This window comes from Neocloeon triangulifer, unplaced genomic scaffold (genome assembly GCF_031216515.1).
Source record: "Neocloeon triangulifer isolate White Clay Creek 2 clone unplaced genomic scaffold, ASM3121651v1 ptg000014l, whole genome shotgun sequence".
Lineage (NCBI taxonomy): Eukaryota > Metazoa > Arthropoda > Insecta > Ephemeroptera > Baetidae > Neocloeon > Neocloeon triangulifer.
This window is the reverse complement of record NW_026775556.1, coordinates 2,029,173-2,049,202: the sequence shown is the minus strand read 5'-3', so window position 1 is coordinate 2,049,202 and position 20,030 is coordinate 2,029,173. Positions and strand designations below refer to the sequence as shown.

The following is a 20,030-nucleotide window of genomic DNA, read 5'->3' as shown; positions in this document are numbered from 1 at the left end:
TATGTTGTGCTCTCAAGTGAATTTGCTGGTTTTTATTAGAGCACTCCTAAAACATGATTCATGCGTTTAATAATTATATGATAGTTTAAAATATAATTCAAATGAATTTCCTCCTTCAAATATATCATTAATATCATTATTTAAAGCAGTTTTTTTTTTATTATTTTTAAAAAAAAAAAAAAAGTCTACTGCGGATAGAAAAAAATTGTCTACAATTAAAACACGTAAATTTTAAAATAAAAACCCATACTTGCTCTAAAAAATAAATGGGCGCAGAGCATACAGGTTTTGGATGAAACGTTATTCAAAATTATTTTTAGTCTGGTGTGTTGATGGAAGGTTGAATGCGGGCGCAAGTGTGACGTCACACACTCGGGTGGAGATTCGAGTCGCGCTTTGGTCGGAACCTCGTCAGCTGACTCACTTGACGAGGGTCGCGGGGGATGGAATTCGAGCAAGGGGTGTGTATTGATTTTCCACCGGGGTAGCTAAACACCGAGCGTCCGTACACGACTCTCTTAGTACGGCATTTTCCATTTCCAACAACTTTGCTTTCGTCCGCCGCCAATTTCCCCAACCTTCTTCGACGAGCACCATGGACTAGAACTTCTGGCGCAGTTTCCCGCTCGCTGCCTCATTGAAGGTACATGCATTGATACGTCATCCTGCCGAGACCTTTTAATACTTTTGTTCTTTGGTTTTTTCACGATTCATTTGCTCGCTTCTCAGATGGCGTTTTCTTTGATCGAGGCGATCGTTGTGGCCCTGCTGCTGGCCCTGCCCTTTGCTTACGAGTCAAGTCCCAAGTTTCGCTACTATTTGAAGTTTTTCCTTTATTATGGACTTGTCATGACCACGGCCGTCTTCGTCATCCCCATAATGATGTTCCGTCCGGGAGAAGTCAAGAACTTGCTGTAAGTGCCTATTATTTAATTAAATTTAAAAATTACGGAAAAATAATAAAATTTCAGTTTTTTTTATTTTTTAAAAATTTAAAAAAATTCAAAGTTGGTATAATTAGCACAACCAAAATTATTTGCTTTATATTAATATTAAAAAAAAGAATGTGCTTTTCAACATTATTGAGTGTTCAATTTTAATAAAAAATTATTGATTACAAAATGTAATTTCTTTAAATGTTAAAATAAAATCAGAATCAACTTGAAATGCAATAATTTAAGATATATTTATGAAACAGGTGCAGCGAAAATAAAAATATATTTTTATCACATTATACATTATTATAAACATTATTTAAATTGATTTAAATATATATTAAAATATCCTAATTCATTTTATTTTGCAGTTTAGCATCTTTTCTGTGTCGGCACATTTCAAAACTTGTTGGACTTCGATGGGAATTGCGAGGCAGGGAGCACCTTGAGAAAGATATGGCTTGTGTCATTGTTGCAAATCACCAAAGCTCGCTGGATATTCTAGGTTTGTTACAAAATCTTTTACCATTTTTCACACTCAAAAATTGTCGGATATTGGAGATTTTTTAATTTGACGACTGTGCAATTTTAAACCATTGCAATTTTTTAGTATTATTTTTGTTCTCCAAAAGTGAAATTTATCGGCAATTTGCACATCTAGAACATGAAATGCCTTAAGAGTGACATGTTAAAAATAATTTTCAATTTTTTTAAAGGTACGGCGGAAATATCAAGAAAATGGTAAAAATTAGGTGAAGAAAAGTGGCATTTAAAACTTTTTATTGTAATAAATTAATTAATGATATCAAAGAATATCAACAGGAAAACCAGCAATCAGTATGGGAGATAAAATTTTTTATTGGTTACTTGTAGTCGCATACAGTGTGATGTTAGTTAAATTAATTTTTTCTCCACCAAGTCAAATTATTTTCTGACAAAAATGGGGAAAAAATTAAAATGTAACAAATGTTCATCATAATTAGATTTGAATGTAACAAAAAATGCAAATTATTTAGGGTCATTTTAGTTTAGGGACGAATGAGGAGTTTGAACTGCCCTATTTATTTCACCGAAGTTATCCGTTTTCAAGTTAAATTGACACAATTTTCTGTGACAGGTATGTTTGAATTGTGGCCCGTGATGGAGAAATGCACCGTGGTGGCCAAGAAGGAGCTGCTGTACGCCTGGCCTTTCGGACTGGCCGCCTGGTTGTGCGGCCTTGTTTTCATAGACCGCTTGAATGCAGATAAAGCCCGAGAGTCGATGAACCAAGCAACAAAACATATTCAGGAAAACAAGGTTCGAAAAGTGCAAATATTATCTTATCTGTTTTTGTTGTTTTTGGCTGCTCGCCTATCTAAAACCTTTGCGTCATATTTCAGATCAAACTGTGGATTTTTCCTGAAGGTACTCGAAACAATGCCAGCACTATGTTGCCTTTTAAAAAGGGAGCATTCCATGTTGCTGTGTCCGGCCAGATTCCAATTCTTCCCGTTGTTTTTTCTTCCTATTACTATTTAGACCACACAAAGAAAACATTTGACGAAGGTAATGAAATTATAAAATATTTATATTATTTCATTTTTATTTAAAGAACAAAATGAGTTCAATTTTTTTTACTTAAAATTTTAATTTACATTTTTTTCAAGGGCGAGTGATAATGACCTGTTTGCCTGCGATCAACACAACCGGCTTAGGGAAAGACGACATCGCAAATTTGGTCGAGCAAACTCGAAACGACATGATTGCCGAATTTCATCGCAGCTCGGCTGAAGTTTTGATGGAGTTGAATCGTTCCAAGCCAGCAGACGGGAACGTCAAGAGTAAGGAAATCATCAATGGGGACGGTAATAAAATGGAAGAGTCATGAAATTCGACAAGGAATAACTAATCTCACACACCATAGTGATATTTCGAGCTGTTTTACGAAAACAGCTTTGTGGGAATTTGATTTCCAAACCCTCTAAGTCCTCTTTTAAATCTCTTCTATTCGAGAATAGACTAACATACTAAAAGAAACAATCCCAATAGTTGAGAACACAAAAAGTCAAGAAACAAAATAATTAAATGTTCATGCGCTTATTGCTTTTTAGGTATGATATGATTAATTTAGTTGAAAGAGGCGTACAAATGAAAACTCGGTGGTATAAAAATGTGCTTGATGTATTGCATTTTGCTTGACAGCCATTTTTTACGGTCCAACCAAATATTTATAATTTCTGTCACTTTAAGCTGGTCTACAAAGTTACACATTCCTAATTTACTTTTCCCTTAATCACTTAACACATGATATATGTGCCAAATTATTTCTCATTCCTATATCAGTCATTCTGATCAAATGGGCTTATGTTGTTCTTTATTTGCTTGCGCGTTGTTTTCCATTTTTATCCAAATTTAGTTTTAAGAATGATGACCTAATTAACCTTTTTCCTGCGCTGTGCGCCATATAACAGTAATAAAAATAACAATTTTCAGTATTGATTACAAAAAAGCAGAAAAATTAAGCAATTAGCCATAGATCAATGTCCACTGATTTACTAATTTCATTTTTTAACCAAAGTTTTGCTGCTAAACACGAAAATAAGCAAACTTAACGCCAGAAGTTTTACAATAATTTAACCAACTTGAACTCCTTAATTTTTTTTTTTTAAATAAGAAATTTTAAATAGAGGAAATTGAGATAAAATAAGTTTTCTTTTGTTTCCTTATGATGAACAGGGATTTTTTTATGATGATAGAATTTAAAGTATCAAATTTATTTATTGAACAAAATTAAAATATTTAATTTTACTAATAGAGAGATTTTTGCCTCTATAAAGATTAAAGATACAAAATTTTAAATACTCATTGATTTGCATCATTATATTATATAACCTAATGTTTTATTATTATAATTGTGAAAAGCTTGCGAATTTCGAAACTAACCATCTATGTCAAAAAATTAAGGAAGGGACGTCTGCACTTATGATTTTAAAATTTGCCCTGTGATAATTACAATTAGAGACAAATAGTGCTGCTGTTTTATTATCCTGTTCTTGTGAAATCAAAATTGTCTCCATCGATTGATACAAATTTTTATTTCCATTATTGTCTAATCTTGCTTGCACTAAAAGCACCTAGTAATTTGAATCAAATTAAAGGCCTTCAGCTATATGACTGTCTTTTAAAAAAAAAGTGCTACTGAGCAAGTACATAAGCTAGCTGCAGTTTCTGTGGAGGCCGTTATAGGCTGCCAAATCGTACCTAGAAGTAAAATTTTATCATCATTCTTGTCTTTTGAGGTTTTGAGCAGGAAGTTTTTGTCATAATTTAGTGCTAATTTTTATAATAAAGATATCTTGTTAAACTGTTGATCTCTATATTAATTATTCTATAAAATGTGTACAGGAAATAACGGAAGAAGATCTAATGTGAATGGAATTGATATGCAGTCATTGAGATTGCATGTAAATGTACATGTATTTAAATAATAAAATGAAGATGTAATAATTTCTTATGTTTTTATTTGAAGGTTTGGCGTAATTTAAAGAAATGGCGCTTAAATTGGTTAATCACAAATTTACTTATTTTATTTTTTTTTACACATTTTACTGAATTATTTGAAGCAGAATTGCTTGAAAGGGGTTATTTACAAAAAGAACCACTAGACATTGTAATATTTTTTTACAGATAATTATTTCCACTACGATTGTGCCGCTTTGTCAAAAAAATTCACAAAGATCTAACAAAAGTGCATTATTGAAGTTCTTAATTCCATATTTTGACACAGTAAGTAATTATTTGAAACTGAGGCGTTTCTTGAGTTTTGTTCAAATATCTAAACACTATGAAAAATGTGGAAATAAATTTTGAATTGCCTTCAAAACTGCACAGCATAAATATAATATAACTGATGGATTTTTTTACTCAAACTGACTTTTTACATTTTCCCTGATTTATCATGTCCAAAAATCACGTCACGTGGATTTCCTCGTCGTCCGACTCGTCCCAGCACTCCTGTTGAGACGGCGACATCTCGCCACCTTGGTCAGGGTGGCTGTTCGGAGGTAGAGGAGAGCCAACGGGTGAAGTATCGGAACCGCCGAGGTCGCGTATTCGCGCCCTGTCCGCCTCAGCGTCGCTCAAATCAGGGTGAGGGTTGTTCTTGTTGGGCAGGGTTTGCTCCCTCGATCCTCCGGCGGCCAACAGCTCGCGCTCCTTCGAGTTGCGCCACTTCATCCGCCGATTTTGAAACCAAATTTTTACCTGTAACAGCAAAGTTGAAAATTTAAAAACTCCGTGTTTGCCATAATAATAATTTCTGAGCTTGAAAAAAAGAATTGATCTTCTATCAACATTAATATAATCACGCTCCTGAGGGAAAACGTTTTATTGATTGATTTTTGTATGGATAATAAATGGGCGGTTTGAGACAAAATAAAACTTTCAAACTTTATTTTATGATTGAATGATTATTAATTATTTAATTATTAATTATATTATTTTAATATTTACATGACCCTTTTTGTTCTGTGTTTTCATACAATTATTAGGTCTTTAAATATTTAGTTACAATAAAATCATTTTTACTTGTTCAAATTTTCAGTTAAAAAATGCAATTAACAATAACGCGATGAGAGGTTGCAAGCGTTGAATTCTCAGCTGCTGTTGCAACTGTAACCGAATGAGCCAATTGATTTTCTGAATAAAATTTTTCCACTGTTCAAAATTGTGATAAAGGTTAATAGCCGAATAGGAGTTTCAGAGAAAAAAAATCAATGCGGTAGTCCCCATTCAGAGGCAGGCAATTTTTCGTCATCACTCAATTTTCTCCCTCGTCACCACGCAACAAACTGCTCCATTTGAAGCGATTCAGCACAGAGAGTCGCGCGTGATTAATGGGAAAAATTGCGTTAATCGTTCGTTCATCTGCGCCAACAGAAATTTACAATGCAACCCAGAGCGTGCATAATTGATTTTTTTCCACCTCGATTTGGAAAGATATAAAATGTTGGTCAAAATTTAAAAAAAAAAAAATAAGTATTGACAATAATAATTAATAGAAAAATAACGAATGCAACTAGAAAAGGTGACGAATCGAATAATATTTGATCGGAGATAAAATTTTATTCGAAACTATAATATTAGAATGTGAATGTATTCTAATATCAATGATTCAGGCTGAAAAGACTATAAAAAATATTCGTAACAATAAATTAACTCTAAGCATTTTGAATTCAAAATAATCAAGAAGCGTTAATGTGTGATAATGCATAACAAAAAAAAAGCAAAATTTACAATACATTTTACTTATTTAAAATTGGTTTTATATTTTTATACCTTAATTTTAGACTTTTAAATAATGTGAAAATTTACACTAACTTTTAAAAATTAAAGAGTTTAAACAGTTCATTGTTTCATTTTCTTCTTTGAATAATTTTGTCCACAAATTGTGTATTCTTGTATAAATTTCTAATAAAATAATGATTTCGTCTAGTTTGATGATTTAAACAGAAGCTGTTTGTCCCTTTCGAGTTGATGACGGCAAATAAATGTGTGAAAGGCCCATTTCTTGCAAATCACAAAGGCTGACAAAGAGCGAGAGAGACCACCATCGTCACTCATTCACTCGCACCCCCCAACGCGCCGCATCTGGTGGTGACACGGCCGTTGTCGCCCATGCAGAATGCACATGCGAGAGCAAATAAGTCACTTCTGACCCCAAATCGGCGGCGGCAGCTTTTTATTTCTGAAAAAAACCATGGAGGCGAATTTTGGCATTTTGTTTGACAGGCGTTGGCGATTGCACAATATTGATGTCTCAATTCCGTCATCAATAATCCATTTATTACGCAAATCGATCACACACAAAAATGGATGTGCCGAATTCCGATTACTTTTTTTGTCACTCCCCGCCGCTTTTCCGAATCATTCATACGTGGCTATTATGTTGTTTGCGCTTTTGTTGGTTTTTATGTCAACGAGCTCTGTTTGCAGATGTGTAATGTGTGTCGTGTGTGCATTTGTCACGTCTGTATGTATATAAGCGTGTGGTCAAAAATCGTGACTTTTTGACAAACATGTTGGCTCGCTGTTGGTTGTTATATTCATTATCGCGTTTTACCACACACTGGTGGCCGCGCTCACTGCTTGTCACCACATTATCAATTTCCACGTTTACGCCTCAACTGACCGGCAAAAGTAAATTGTACGCAATTTATTTACTAAAAAAATTCGGAAAGTATTTTTAAAATCAGTTTATTTAACTTGATAAAGTTAACGACAGGGAAACAAAAAATCTCAAACTGCTTGATTTATAAATGAATTGTTTTTTTTTAACACCATAACGGTTCATATAATTATGAGATCATATCTTGACACGTTAATTTCATAAAAACTATAAAGGTATTGCAAGTACAATCCAGTAAAATAATATATAATCCCATTTTATCCCCACATTTTTCACAGATTTTCAGCGTTCAAGTGATACTATACCTATTTTTTTTACAATACGAAGAACAAAATGAAATTTATGACAAGCATTATGTTTGTTTTTTAATTTTACCTTTTTTTATCACAACCAGCTCATTTTCAGACTTATTTGGAGACCTAAGGGGGGTTGATCAAATTCATTTTAAATAAATAGAATTTTCAAAGTTATCTGTTTGCTGGATTTGAAATTTCAGTATTTTCATTTTTTTATTTCTAAAACAAATGCTTTTTTTATTTATTGACCTAAAAGTTATTATTGAAAGGAAATAAGTAGAAAGTATGAATTTGCAAAATTTATTGAAAATCCGGTGGCAATAATCGGAGTGAATATTTAATATCGGGGAGCGGCAATAGCTGTGGGAGTTATTAATTTTCTTTTCCTGCATAATAACAAAAGTGGAAAAAAGCAGGAGCTGCTGCACAGAGGCAGCGACTGTGAAGAGGGAGAGAAGCGAACAAGCGAGAGAGAAAGACCATTTTAGCCATGGATGGCATGCAAAAGTTGTGCAGCTGACGTCGAATCAATTTTATGATAACGAGTCTTGAAGCTTCACGAGCACCGCCACCAACGTTCACAAACGACTTTGTCGCCTGCACATTTCAGTGGTTAGGCAACCCGCACGACACTAGCTAGAATGAATCCGCAACTACTATTTTCAAGTATTTATAAAAAACACTTCATAGAATATTTAAATTAAATAAAAATTTTACATATGAAAGTATTTAAAAATTATTCCAGAGATATAATCTGAGTAAAAAATAAAAATAAGTAATTGAAAAGAAGGAAATACAATTTTTAAGCTTTTTATTCGGTTAAAAATTTGAATTATTAAAAAATTAATCAAGATTTTCTCTTCAACCTTGACGACGGCAGTTTGACTGAACCGCACGAACGTTGAGGCTCATGTTTGATGCATAAAGCAGTGGCACTGCTGGCGTTTTCTCGGCGCAGCGCCTTGTGGAAGCATCTCGGCAGATAATCTGATTGTATATTCATACTTCAATGACTCTACCCAACGCTTAATTTAATTTTATTCCCATTCTTCATTCCGCCCAAATTATCATTTAAGCGCCGCCGAAGCGGAAAAAAGCCGTTGACGGTGTCGCAGAATTAATTTATTTTCATCAAATTTTCTTTTTTCCCGATTTCGAATGGAAATTAATTTTGTTAATTTTATTTCAGCGTCCCTCGCAATTTAAGATCGTGTCGGCGCCGTTTTTAAAATTGCCTGGCGGCGATTCAAGCCATAAAGCTGCCGGATTTTATTTAATTCGCAGCACACGCAGTTTAATTAATGCCCCGGCCAGAAGTTTCGACGCACGTGTACGAAAGGAGAGTGAGTTACACTTGCCGGCTCTCACTGCTTTATTGCCATTGTTTTATTGCGCTAATTACGTATTCCGTTTCGCCGCTGTATTAACAAATTATACAACCAAGCGCGACAAATTATGGCTCAATTCTCAAAGTTATTGCATTAATTATATTGTTCCGCGCCTACGTTTACATACATACATTTGCAAAATGGCATACAAGACGGCGCACGCCTTTTGCACCCAAAAGCCTCGCTTGTACCGAAAATGTATAAATTTGCAAATGCGCGACATTCTGGTCTGCAGCAAAACGAGATGGAGGATGCGGTGTGCAATAATTCTATGTATAAAAATATACAAACACCGCTGAATTTCAATAAGAAAAATACTTAGCTAATTCGCAAATTTTGAAATGCATACAAATTTTTATTTTTTCGCTAAATTAGAAAATTAGAATTGAAGAAAACTTTCCTTGCTAAAATTGCCAATTTTATAGAACTATTTAACTTCTTTTGAACTCTCGAGAATAAATTATTTATTGCAGTTGTTATAAAATTCAGAATTGATGAGATAATTTTACTAGGGAAAATCCCCTTTTGAGAGCAGTGAACGCAAACATGCCATTTGCCCATCAGCAATGTTCTTTTCTGCGGGGAAAAGTCAAGCCTCTTGTGAAACAGGAGCCCAGCACAGTCGGCTGCGGGGTCAATTTGTTTTGCTATCAATTTGATTGCAGGTTTGTTTTGGCCTCGCAGCAACTGGATATCCCTGCGAACTGCTGCCTGCTCGAGAAAGCTAGGGCGATTCGGTAAAGCAGCCCCTGGCTGCATGTTAGCTGCCAAACACACATGCACCACTTCATTCATCAAACACCCCATGTAACATATTCTTAAATTCTTATTTCACCCCCAGAAATGCACACCCCGGCGCCGGATCGAGCGAAAGTACACTTTGTGTCGAGCGCAGCAGCCGAGATTGGATTTCGCGCCGCCGTGTGTGTGCAGTGCTTTCACTTTATGGCCGTGCTAATGCGCTGCATATTGCATGCATGCGTTTGAAGGGCTGCATTTATTGTGCAGTGTGTTTTCGACCGAGAGGGGTGGTTCGCCCTCTAGCCAGGATGAACTCAATAGTCCGCGTAATTGTTTCAGAGATGCGCTCTCTCTCTCTCTCTCTTTCGCCCTGCAACTGATTGCGGACGGCTCAATTTTCGTCACGGACTTTTAATCCACCCTCGTTTTATTTATGGACCTTTTCTATTATCAATTACATATGCAACAAGCGAGAGGAAATCTTTCAAGATTGCCACAAGTAAATAACAATAATTTAATTAAAGTGTTTAAATTAGAATTTAACTTTTCCTCGATGAGTTATCTTTGCGTTGTTCATTAATTGTTTTAGAATAAACGACAACTCAAAAAATCATGCGATTTCTATAAAAATTAGCATCAAAATGTAATTAAATTTCTAATGTGGTTATTTTAACTGGACAGCACGAGAATTAAAAAAATTTCAAACAAATAAATATTCTATTTACAGATGAAATAGGAATATGAAGATTAATTCTATATTTTTTACAAAATGATAAAACTTTTTACTGGCGTTTTGAGGTTTCACTCTGTCAAATGGATTATGAATTTCTGAATTCTGAAATTAATGATTCATGAAAATAATTTTAAAAAAAAATTTCCTTCCTGCTCTGTAAATTGTATAGAATTGAAAAATAGTAATTTTTGAAATATTAATAAAGACGCCGCTTAAAATGTAAAATAAAAATTGATATTTGAATTTTAAAATTTCAAAGTTACTTAAATAAAACCACGCAAGAAATTCAAATTCATGCAGCTTGGATATGTAGTTTATTTTGTTAAATTAATTCATGATATCAAGACTACATTTCAGAAAAATCAAGAGACGAAGGAGTTTTTTTTACAAAGGACGCGTGGAGCAAAGGGTTGATCTGCAATGGTTCATGGGCTTGAAGTGAAGGGAATGGTACTGGCACGGACAGATGCGGAGAGAGGGAAAAATGGAAAAACAGAGCGCGAGAGAGAGAGAGAGCCGGCGATATTGCGCGCAGAATTATTGTCGGCAGCATTTGATTCGCAAAAGCCCCACCACGGTACTTTTATAACGCGAATAAAACGCCTCTTTCTCGACTTTTTACTCTCTCTTTGCTTCTATATTATGTGGTCGATAAAATTCCTCTTCTCAACCAATCAAATGCAAGAAAGCTGCCTGCGCTACCAATTTTTATCATCATCATCTCGCACCCTCCCTGCTGTGTGCAAAATCTCTTTCCGCTCTCTCTCCGCCGTCGCCGCTCCACTCCATAACCATTTTTCTCTCTGGGGTATTTTTTATTGCGCCAGCACAGATTTCATGATATTGCTATCATCAAGTCTTTACCCCAACAGCCAACGCCAACTGCTATTCAGCGCGCCAGAGAATGGCAGCGCGGAGAGAAGAGGAAATAATCATCGAGCTCCGGATATGAAATTATAGGCAAAGTTCAGCAAATTACAAAACAAGTGCATTTAAATTAAAGTTTTGAAAATTAAAATAATTAGTACATTATTAGATGTAACTTCAAACAATTTAAAAATAACATTTTAATTATTTGATATTATTTTTTTAGAAATAAATTATATTAATAAAATTAAAATTTTTACGAAAGAAAGAATTTAATCTTATTTAGGCTCTTGAGTTAGAGACTTTCTTTAAGATTAAGTTAGAAATTTAATGCATAAGTTTAAAGTTTAATCTGCGTTCCTTTTTTTAAAATTAAATATTATGGAAATCTTATTTGTTATAGATTTGAGTAAATGTTTTCAATAATTGATGAAATAAAGATATTAATTAAAAAAAACTTTCATTTAAAAAAAATCGTTTGGAAATTCATGCATGACTCTCAAATATAATATTTGGTTTCGCGCAAACATACTAAAAACGAATTGTATTCACTTTAAATAATGAAATTTTCCATGCATGATATTAAATTCATTTCATAACGCAGAACAAGTCTAATCACAAATTCAAAGTGACCTAGCTCGGCAGTATCGCTGCGCAGATATCACGAGTTAAATTTTATATATATTAAGTTTGCGGTGTACCGCGTCGGCTTTGGAAAAATTGCAAACTTTGCCTGTCCTGCCGCTTTCATTAATAAAACATCGTCGCGAATATCTGAATATTAAAATTCAATAAGTGCACACTTCAAAAGCATGCAGCCGCCGCCCTCACCCACACACACCGAGAGTATAATAAAAAATAACATCGCACCATGAATTAATTAAAAAAGTTTGGCCGAGCGCAAAATATCAATTTGAATGGGGAAAAAACGGCGGCGTCGATCGATGGCGGAATTAAATTTCACTAACAGAGGCCAAGCGCAGTGAGAGGGAGTTCATGTAAGAGTAATGCGTTTTTTATGATGTGCGCCTCTCATTGGCCGAAGCATATTTTATGTATGAATCGGGCCGCAGCCAACTCGAGAGAGCCGCGTGCGCAATATAATAAAAAGTTTTCATATGGCCATAAAGTGCAGGGGTTTTCTTGAATTAAACATGGCTCTCTATTGGGAAAAAGCGGGTCTGCGGTTGATGGCTCAAGAGTTATGGCGCCAGCCCTGCGCCTAGCTATAAGAAGGGCCCCCACAATATTATTACGATTATTATATCTCCACCACCACATTATCATCATCATATGGTTAAATCATCTTGTGCTACGCCTTTTGCAGAGCCGAATCAAATCAGCTCGAGCACCGCCTCTTCCAGCCGCGCAATTTCGGCAATAAAATCCAACTCCATATAACAAAGCCAATTTAAGTGATTCATGCGTGTGATCAAATCATGCATCATCCGCTAAAGAAACTTTAATTGTCTGATTATTTTAATTTGTGTCAAGAAAAGTATAAAAATGAATGATTTATTAAAATATAAAAAATGGATTTGTTTTTAAATTTTTCTTCTCTAAAAAAAATGCACATATAAAATAAGGACTACGTTTTCTGTTTACAATCATTTACAATTTTTCCTCACAATTAAAACAATTAAACTTATTGAAACTTATTAATTTCGAGACTTACAAATCCAAGCAATTTAGTAAAATAAACAATAACAACTTTTAATATGTTTCGTTTAGAAATAAAAAATAATTTAAGTAAAACTATAGTCCCAATAATAAATTACTTCAGTTTAAATAACTGAAAAGGACGTACCTGCGAGTCCTTGAGTCCGAGTTTCTCGGCCAGTTTTTTCCTGTCCGGCTTGCTGATGTACTTTTGCAGTTGGAATCGGCGTTCAAGGCCCTTCCGCTGCAAGTCCGAAAACACGGCTCGTCTCATCATCCCTCTCCTGGGCTTCCCCCTGGCGCTGCCGGCCCACGGGAAAGACCCCGCCAAGGGGAAAACGGCGGGGCCGTTTTGGGGCACCGTTTGAGCTCCTGACGAGGGTTGTTGCTGCGCTCCATTTTGGGTTGTCACTGCAAAACGATCAAATGTGCGTTTACAAATCCGAAAATATTAAGAATATTTTGATGGAAAGTGATTTAAATTTATTAAGATTATTAATTATAATACATAGCAGAATAACTAATTTCATAAGAAACACATTTCGAGTGAACGGATCATATTATGCTGTGATTCATATTATTGTAAAAAAAATTTATATTATAAGAGTTGAACTATTTTGTGTTTGATGTTTCAAATATTTTTTTGGACGGATTGAGATCAGTTGCAACCAGGGTATTTCCCTTTAATATAATTTCAGAAGACCGCTGAAAATTTGATGTTGTTTTGAGCTTTATGAGGTGATTTAAATAGGATTTAAATTCATTTTTCATAATTTTCACATATATATAGGTTCCTCTTGGTCAGTCTTGAAATTCCGTATTAAATTTCATATAATTTATGCATGTATTATATTCACTTTTTTCATCCAAGAGATTTTGATGAGATTAAAAGGGGAATTCAAATAATTTTCCTGGGACATCTTGCGGTTGTCCCTTTCAAAAGAAAAAAAAAATATAGAGTATAAAACGTGACGATATTGCAAGACATAATGCTTGTCATCAGTAATTTGACGGATTGCCAGGGAGCAAAAATTCCAATCTGGAAATGAAAGGAGCAAAAAATGGTTAAGAGTGTATTTACAAAAAGCTACACATGTGTGCACGCAGACCCTCCAAGCTTCCAACCGGCTGGATGAGCTGAAAAAGCACACCCAATTTTTTACAATGCATAATTTGCCAGCACAATGAGGCAGGGATTGGAAAGGTGCAGCGCGCAGAGTGGCAGTTATGAGAAGGCTGCAAATAACATGTCAAACCAACAACAAACCGCACGCAACACAATGCCCGGATTATCTTTTCCAAATGTTTTGATAGTGCGGCCAGGCCACGGCTTGCTCTTTCACAGCTGCGTCGTGGGCGGCCCTGGAAAATCGCGCCACCTTTTCTCCTCCCATGTGACGAAAAGTAAATAAGGTGCGAGTTAATTGAGTGGAATGTGGGACCCTCTGTGCGATCACGTGGAAAGGGGCTTTGACTTTTTGTCGCTCACCATGTGGGAGGTAATTTGGCAGCTTAAAAGAGATCACCTGGGGAGCAGGATTAAAGACCTGCCAGGGTGTGCAGAATGGACCTTCTCAAGTGGTCAGTTCCCACACGAGTTTTATTTGTGTCCCTTGTTGGAAATATTTATGAGTGGCAACAAGAGGGAATTAAATTCTTTTGAAAAAAAAATTAGTCCCTCAAGGATTTTGAATTCGCGCCTTTATGAGAATATTTCTAAGCTTGGATTTTTTTTTGAAGAAAACAATTTAACGAAAAACCATTGGAATTCAGAGAAATATAAATTGTCAAAAGAATAATTCCAAAAAAATTAAACGATTTACTTAGAATTTGTGTCTTTATTGATATTAAAAAAGAAAATAAATTATAATAGAATTTTCATTGCACATAATTTTTTTAACGCTCAATTGATACTTACAATGAGCCTGTAAAAATATGCAATTAGTGACAGCAGTTCCATTTGTGACGGAAATAATTTTTGTTTTTGCTTCTTTAAAACAGAGATTTCGACAATTATTTTATAATTTCAAATATAAAATTCAAGCATCAAATTAAAATATGAAAATATTCAGAAATTCACGTACCAGTCAGATAGGGGTGTCTGCACGAGGCGAGGAAAGATTGGAGGTGCGAGTCGAAGACGTGGTGGTGCGGCGGCTGCGGCCTGGACGCGATGGGTTTTGCGATGCCCAACGAGCCGAAGGAAGCAGCTGCACCGCCCTGAAGGAAGGGGTTGATGGGGCCGCCGGAGGGATGGTGCGTCCGCCAAAGGGCGGCGTTCAGTGCTTGGTGCACGTGGTGCTGCACCTGCTGCGAACTCAAGTGCTGCTCCACATACAGCCTTTTCCGCCGTGGCGAATTCGACCTCTGAAGACAGGCTGAAACCGCAAAATGCAAAAAAATACTTTAAATCAGTGTTTTGAAACAGAATAAAACGGTTATTTAGTAAGTGAAGGTGCAAATATATAAAATCATGAGGTTTATACGATATTTTTAACTTATTTTAAATTATTTTTAAAAATTGGTCTTAACTAATTTTTACAATTTATATTTATTGTTTTGCAAAGTATTATGTTTTTTTATTAAATATAAATAACAGTTTTATAAAATTATCAATTTATAATATTATTAAAATTTTAACTTTTTTCTAATTTATTAAATAAAAATGTCTGCAAATTATTTTAAATTTGTGTCATATTTAAAAGTTCAATGCAATTAGATAATACTTAGACATAAGGATACGCTCTTTCGCTCTTCATTTTAAAGAAATTAAAGATTCAAAAAAAACCTGTGAATATGTAAATCAGGTCAAGTATAAGCAACAAAATTATTTAAATTCTATATACTTTTTAAAAGTACAATGAGTTTCAAGAAAACCCAAATTACTTTTAGCATCACAGTTAAATAATATTTTAGTTGATAGGGAAAATCTGAATGTAAGCTAATGTTATTCAGTGTGTAACTAATTGAATGTATTTAATTTCCCGCAGCTTGTTAGTCACGCCCATTTGAGTTTCCACGTTGAATAAACAAACTTTTCGCTCCGGGCACTTTTCGGATCAGCGCTCGCTCGCCTGTGCCTTTTCTTTTCTGTGCTCACTTTTTTTGAAATCGCACCTGCGAAAATAAACGGAAGCTTTTTCCTCTTTCGGCCGCGTGCTTTTTATATGAAATACGCGCCCCTCTATTATAAAATACAGGATAAAACGAGAGAGAGAGAACGCGGGATTGTTTGATGAGGAACGTCAGCGCACAGTGTGGATAAATTTATAGGACTGCGGCACAATGGCTGCGAGTTTATATAAACGCAATGTTATTGTTGGGGATCAACAGTTAAAATGCCGATCTCTTTGTAAACCCTCGCAGGATGAGCAGACCGCGCGGCTTGAAAATCAGCCACGGGATTATCCCTGCTGCTTTTTGCACCGTAAATAAATATTTCATCAAGGAAGAGGGACGCGGCCAATTTGTAAACGAGCTGCGAGTTTCCAGCAGGCATAAAAAGAGCAGATTGCTTTTTATCGCCGATGTTAAGAAGAGAATATAGGTTGAGCAAATACAAATGCCCTATCATTGGAAAATTGAATCATTTTTTCAAATAAATTTTAGTTATTATTTTGAAATAATAACTAAAATTGATTTAAATAAGTCTTTATTTATTTTATATCATCAGAAACATTACTAAAATCATTTTTAACATTCAAACAATATAAATTTGAACAAAAAAGAGTGATATCAATGTTTCAAAGAATTATCCGCATCAAAAGCTCTTTTATAAAATGAATGTAATAAAATATTAACCGGAAAAGGGAATTGTTAATTTATATAAAACTTTTTCAGTATCAAGTATCCCTGATCGGTATGGTGAGTAATGCGATATTGGTGTCACATTCCACCGAGAGTAATTGCGAGAACAATGCTGTTAACATGAGCATCAGTGACGGGAAGCACTTGATGTGCGGGAGTGTTGTTTATGCATCCCGCAGAGTCACGCATGTCACATTTGTTGCCTATTTACCAAAACAGCAGGCGCACAGCACGTCGCACCGCAGATACTAAATGGCTTGCGCGCTATTAATAATAACCTGTTTGATATGAGATCCGAATGTTATTGAATCTTTAAGAATGTTAAAAAGTAGAAAGTGTTGATAATTATGAAAAATACTTATTTGCAAAAATATCAAATTTTATTTTACGTGGTTTAAAAATTAAAATTGCTTAATTTCATCAGCAGTTTTTGGTCGGTCCGCGCCGTTTTGTTTTATAACTCTGAAAGGCCGCTCTTCAGCTCGCCGGAGACGAAAGTTAATGAACTTTTAGGCAGCCCTCTCGCGCGCGTTGGAGCTATAGTCTTTCTTTATTAGCTGCACCCGCGCAGCTGTTGCCCAAGACGGCAAGAAGAGGCAAACATTATATTGCAAAAGACCCTCTCTCTCTCTCTTTCCTCCCTCTCTCTTCTTTTAATACTCGCCGAATTTATTACACTTATTGCTATATACGCTCGGCTGCTCAACGCAAATTAGTCCCCGGGATTTACGCGCACCGCAACTGCCGCACTCGCACACTAATTGCGCACACATATTGCTCTGAATTAAGGGTGTTCAGTAAAAAGCTGGAAATTCATATCTTTATATTATAACTGATATTTCACAAATTCAAATTGAGAACCGCATATACAGAGCACATGATCTTTTTTAACCAATTATTAAATTATTTGGGTCGAAATAATTACTATGTGCGGCTAGAGATTTTATTCATAATTTGAGTGATTCATAATTCGAATCATTTTGAACAGGCAGATGTCAAAATAATTTTAATTTTAATGGTAATTTATTCCATTTAATGTTTGATCTATATCAATTTTTAACAAATTTTGATACAAAATTCTTTTTTATTAGGTTAATGTGAATTCCATGTTTAGTTTTGTATTAATATTTTATTGCTCCCTTTTCAACTGATCTCTTTTGATGGAAATGCAATAAATTTACTAATTTTTTTTTTAATTTAAAACAAGAACTTCAGCTATACTGATTAAAGAAAGTTTGATTTTCAAATTGCATTGGAAAAAAATACGCTTTGTAGGGCAACATTTTTCTTCTCAATTGCAGTTGATAAAACTTTGATATTTGAATTTCTTTTCCGTGTAGTATATTTTACCGCAATATTGAATCCAAATTCAGCAGAAATGTTGTTTGGAAGTTTCAGAAAAGAAATCATCATTATTCTTGTCCACGTCATGAAAATAAATTTAAACTCTTACATTGAGCTGAATAGAATATCCGCGAATTACTCTACGCATAATTACAAAAAGTAAATTTTACGGTCTCTCCTTGGGTGGGAAAGAAAATATAAATTTCAATTTATCTATTTTTGAACTTGGAAATTCCAGCAGAAAAGTATATTTTTATAGTGGTATGCTGCCTTTGTGTCTCTATAGCAAATTAGCAATTCAATGTTCCCTTTCCATCAACAATATATTTTTTCTTATGTACAACATTTTGTATTAATTTGTAACAAGATTATTAAAATTTGGTCGCAAAAGATATGGGGCTTATGGTCTCTGTGCCCAGCATAGAGCTTGCTAACAATAAGCTCAAATATCTTTTAAAGAGGTTGTTTGTATGTGTTGTTCTTTAGTATTATTTTATTAATACTGATTATTTTATATTGTGGACTTGACAGTTTAGCTACAAATAGTTAAAATGAAATTTGACTTACGTCTGAAGAGAAACTCATAAAACATTATACAATTTAAAGTTTTATTTGGTTTATTTGAATTTTGAGGAAGGAATAAAATTAATTTTCAAATTCAACTCAGAATTTCAAATTTTAAAACAATCTTTTCCCGCATGCTGCAGTTGCTAAATTTAAGTTTGATATCACAAAACTTGCTTAATAAAAAAAAACAGGTGACGAGTGAATTTCTTTGAGATTTAAGAGCCAATTTCCAACAAAATTCATTCAATCTTTTTACATAGAAAAACAAAAACTTATTAAAAAAAATGCTCACCAGTACAGGGACCAGGCTTATCACTACCGAGAATTGCACTAACACTGAACTTGAGGACCGGCTTGGACTCGTCGTGGTGGTGGTCGGACGTGGCGCCGACGGCAGGCGCGTCGACGGCGCCGCAAGTGCACTCGCTAGTGTCATTGTCATTGTCAGGGCTGTGCTGAGCGGGCGGCGAGGCCGAGTCGTCGGAGCACTCGTCGCGCAGGATGGTGAGCGAGAGGGCGCGCTCCTTCAGGGCGGCCTGCTCCCTCAGCAGGTTGTCCACGAGGAAGGGCGAGGTGAGCATGCTCGAAGGGCCATGCTCGACCAGCAAGTGCGGCTGCATCCTTGCCGATGGACCACGTGCCACTGCCGCCGCGACCGCCGGCCCAAGACACCCTCGGCGGCGGGGCGGCTCCGGGGGCGGGGCGGCCGCGGCGCCGCCCCCTGCCCCCATTGGCCACCCCTCTGCCAAGAACAAGTCATCATCCACCTTATGTGCTAATATATTCAAACCCCTTTGCTGCCGATTGAAACAAGGGGGCGGCAAAAAGAGTTTTATGGCAGTCGCATGTGCGTGCGAGAAAGAATAAAATGCTTTTATTCCAATATGCCCAGATAGAATATAAGGGCTCGTCCTTTTATTGTGTGTCACTCGGCAGGAAGGGATGATTGTTTTATCACATTGGTCCCACTCTTTGATTGAGATTGAAATAAGGGTTTTGTGCGGTTGAAAAAAAATGGTCTCCTCAGAGCAGAGGAGAAATAAAAAATGCGTTTCAAAAGTGACAAATTATTAAATTCAAATAATATTGGAAAAGCGAAAAAATATTTTAATAACGAAGAAAACGTGCATATAATCTTGAGCACAACAAAATTTCAAATTATATGTGACAATTAAACAATACGTGTCTCAAAAAATTTGAAATATATAAATGATATTCAATTTATCCTCTTTTTCAATAATTGATAAACTGATAATTAATCACTTTTATCAAGATTTGTAGTTAGGTAAGATTAAACATTTAAATTGAATGAAATTAATTTTGGCAAAATGAAATCGAACAATATTAAGTTTAATATAGAATAAATTTTTGGTATGAGATTTGAATTTATTATCAACTGCACCATTGTCATAGGCATTGACATTCATTGCATTTTTATTGCTCTTCGCGTGCGAGATTTGATTCGGAAATAAAATGCGACAAATATTATGCAAATCAGCGTATCAGTCACGCCCGCCGCTTAAT

The 20,030-nt window shown here is 35.2% G+C and overlaps 2 protein-coding genes across 2 annotated transcripts; one reads left to right on the top strand and one right to left on the bottom strand.

The window, feature by feature from the left end:
- The first annotated feature begins 384 nt into the window (after positions 1–384).
- LOC132199772 (1-acyl-sn-glycerol-3-phosphate acyltransferase alpha) lies at positions 385–3,582 on the top strand. The gene is made up of 6 exons (XM_059624745.1): positions 385–643; positions 730–914; positions 1,307–1,440; positions 2,053–2,234; positions 2,318–2,483; positions 2,585–3,582. The coding sequence occupies exons 2-6, from the start codon at positions 730–732 to the stop codon at positions 2,803–2,805; spliced, it is 888 nt and encodes a 295-aa protein (XP_059480728.1). The 5' UTR covers positions 385–643; the 3' UTR covers positions 2,806–3,582.
- A 904-nt stretch (positions 3,583–4,486) lies between these two features.
- On the bottom strand, positions 4,487–19,126 carry LOC132201530 (homeobox protein BarH-like 1). The gene is made up of 4 exons (XM_059627743.1): positions 18,799–19,126; positions 14,873–15,166; positions 12,937–13,199; positions 4,487–5,180 (listed from the first exon to the last, which is right to left on the bottom strand). Exons 1-4 carry the CDS (start codon positions 19,124–19,126, stop codon positions 4,887–4,889), a joined length of 1,179 nt encoding a protein of 392 aa, XP_059483726.1. The 3' UTR covers positions 4,487–4,886.
- Positions 19,127–20,030: the final 904 nt, after the last annotated feature.

What these genes read in the sequence shown, in the direction of transcription:
- LOC132199772 (XM_059624745.1), top strand. Translation starts at nt 730, where the DNA reads ATGGCGTTTTCTTTGATCGAGGCGATCGTTGTGGCCCTGCTGCTGGCC. An exon ending in GGAGAAGTCAAGAACTTGCT is followed by an intron (nt 915 to 1,306) that starts GTAAGTGCCTAT and finishes TTTATTTTGCAG; the next exon opens with TTTAGCATCTTTTCTGTGTC. An exon ending in AAGCTCGCTGGATATTCTAG is followed by an intron (nt 1,441 to 2,052) that starts GTTTGTTACAAA and finishes TTTCTGTGACAG; the next exon opens with GTATGTTTGAATTGTGGCCC.
- LOC132201530 (XM_059627743.1), bottom strand. Translation starts at nt 19,126, where the DNA reads ATGCAGCCGCACTTGCTGGTCGAGCATGGCCCTTCGAGCATGCTCACC. An exon ending in TAAGCCTGGTCCCTGTACTG is followed by an intron (nt 15,167 to 18,798) that starts GTGAGCATTTTT and finishes TTGCGGTTTCAG; the next exon opens with CCTGTCTTCAGAGGTCGAAT. An exon ending in CAGACACCCCTATCTGACTG is followed by an intron (nt 13,200 to 14,872) that starts GTACGTGAATTT and finishes ATCGTTTTGCAG; the next exon opens with TGACAACCCAAAATGGAGCG.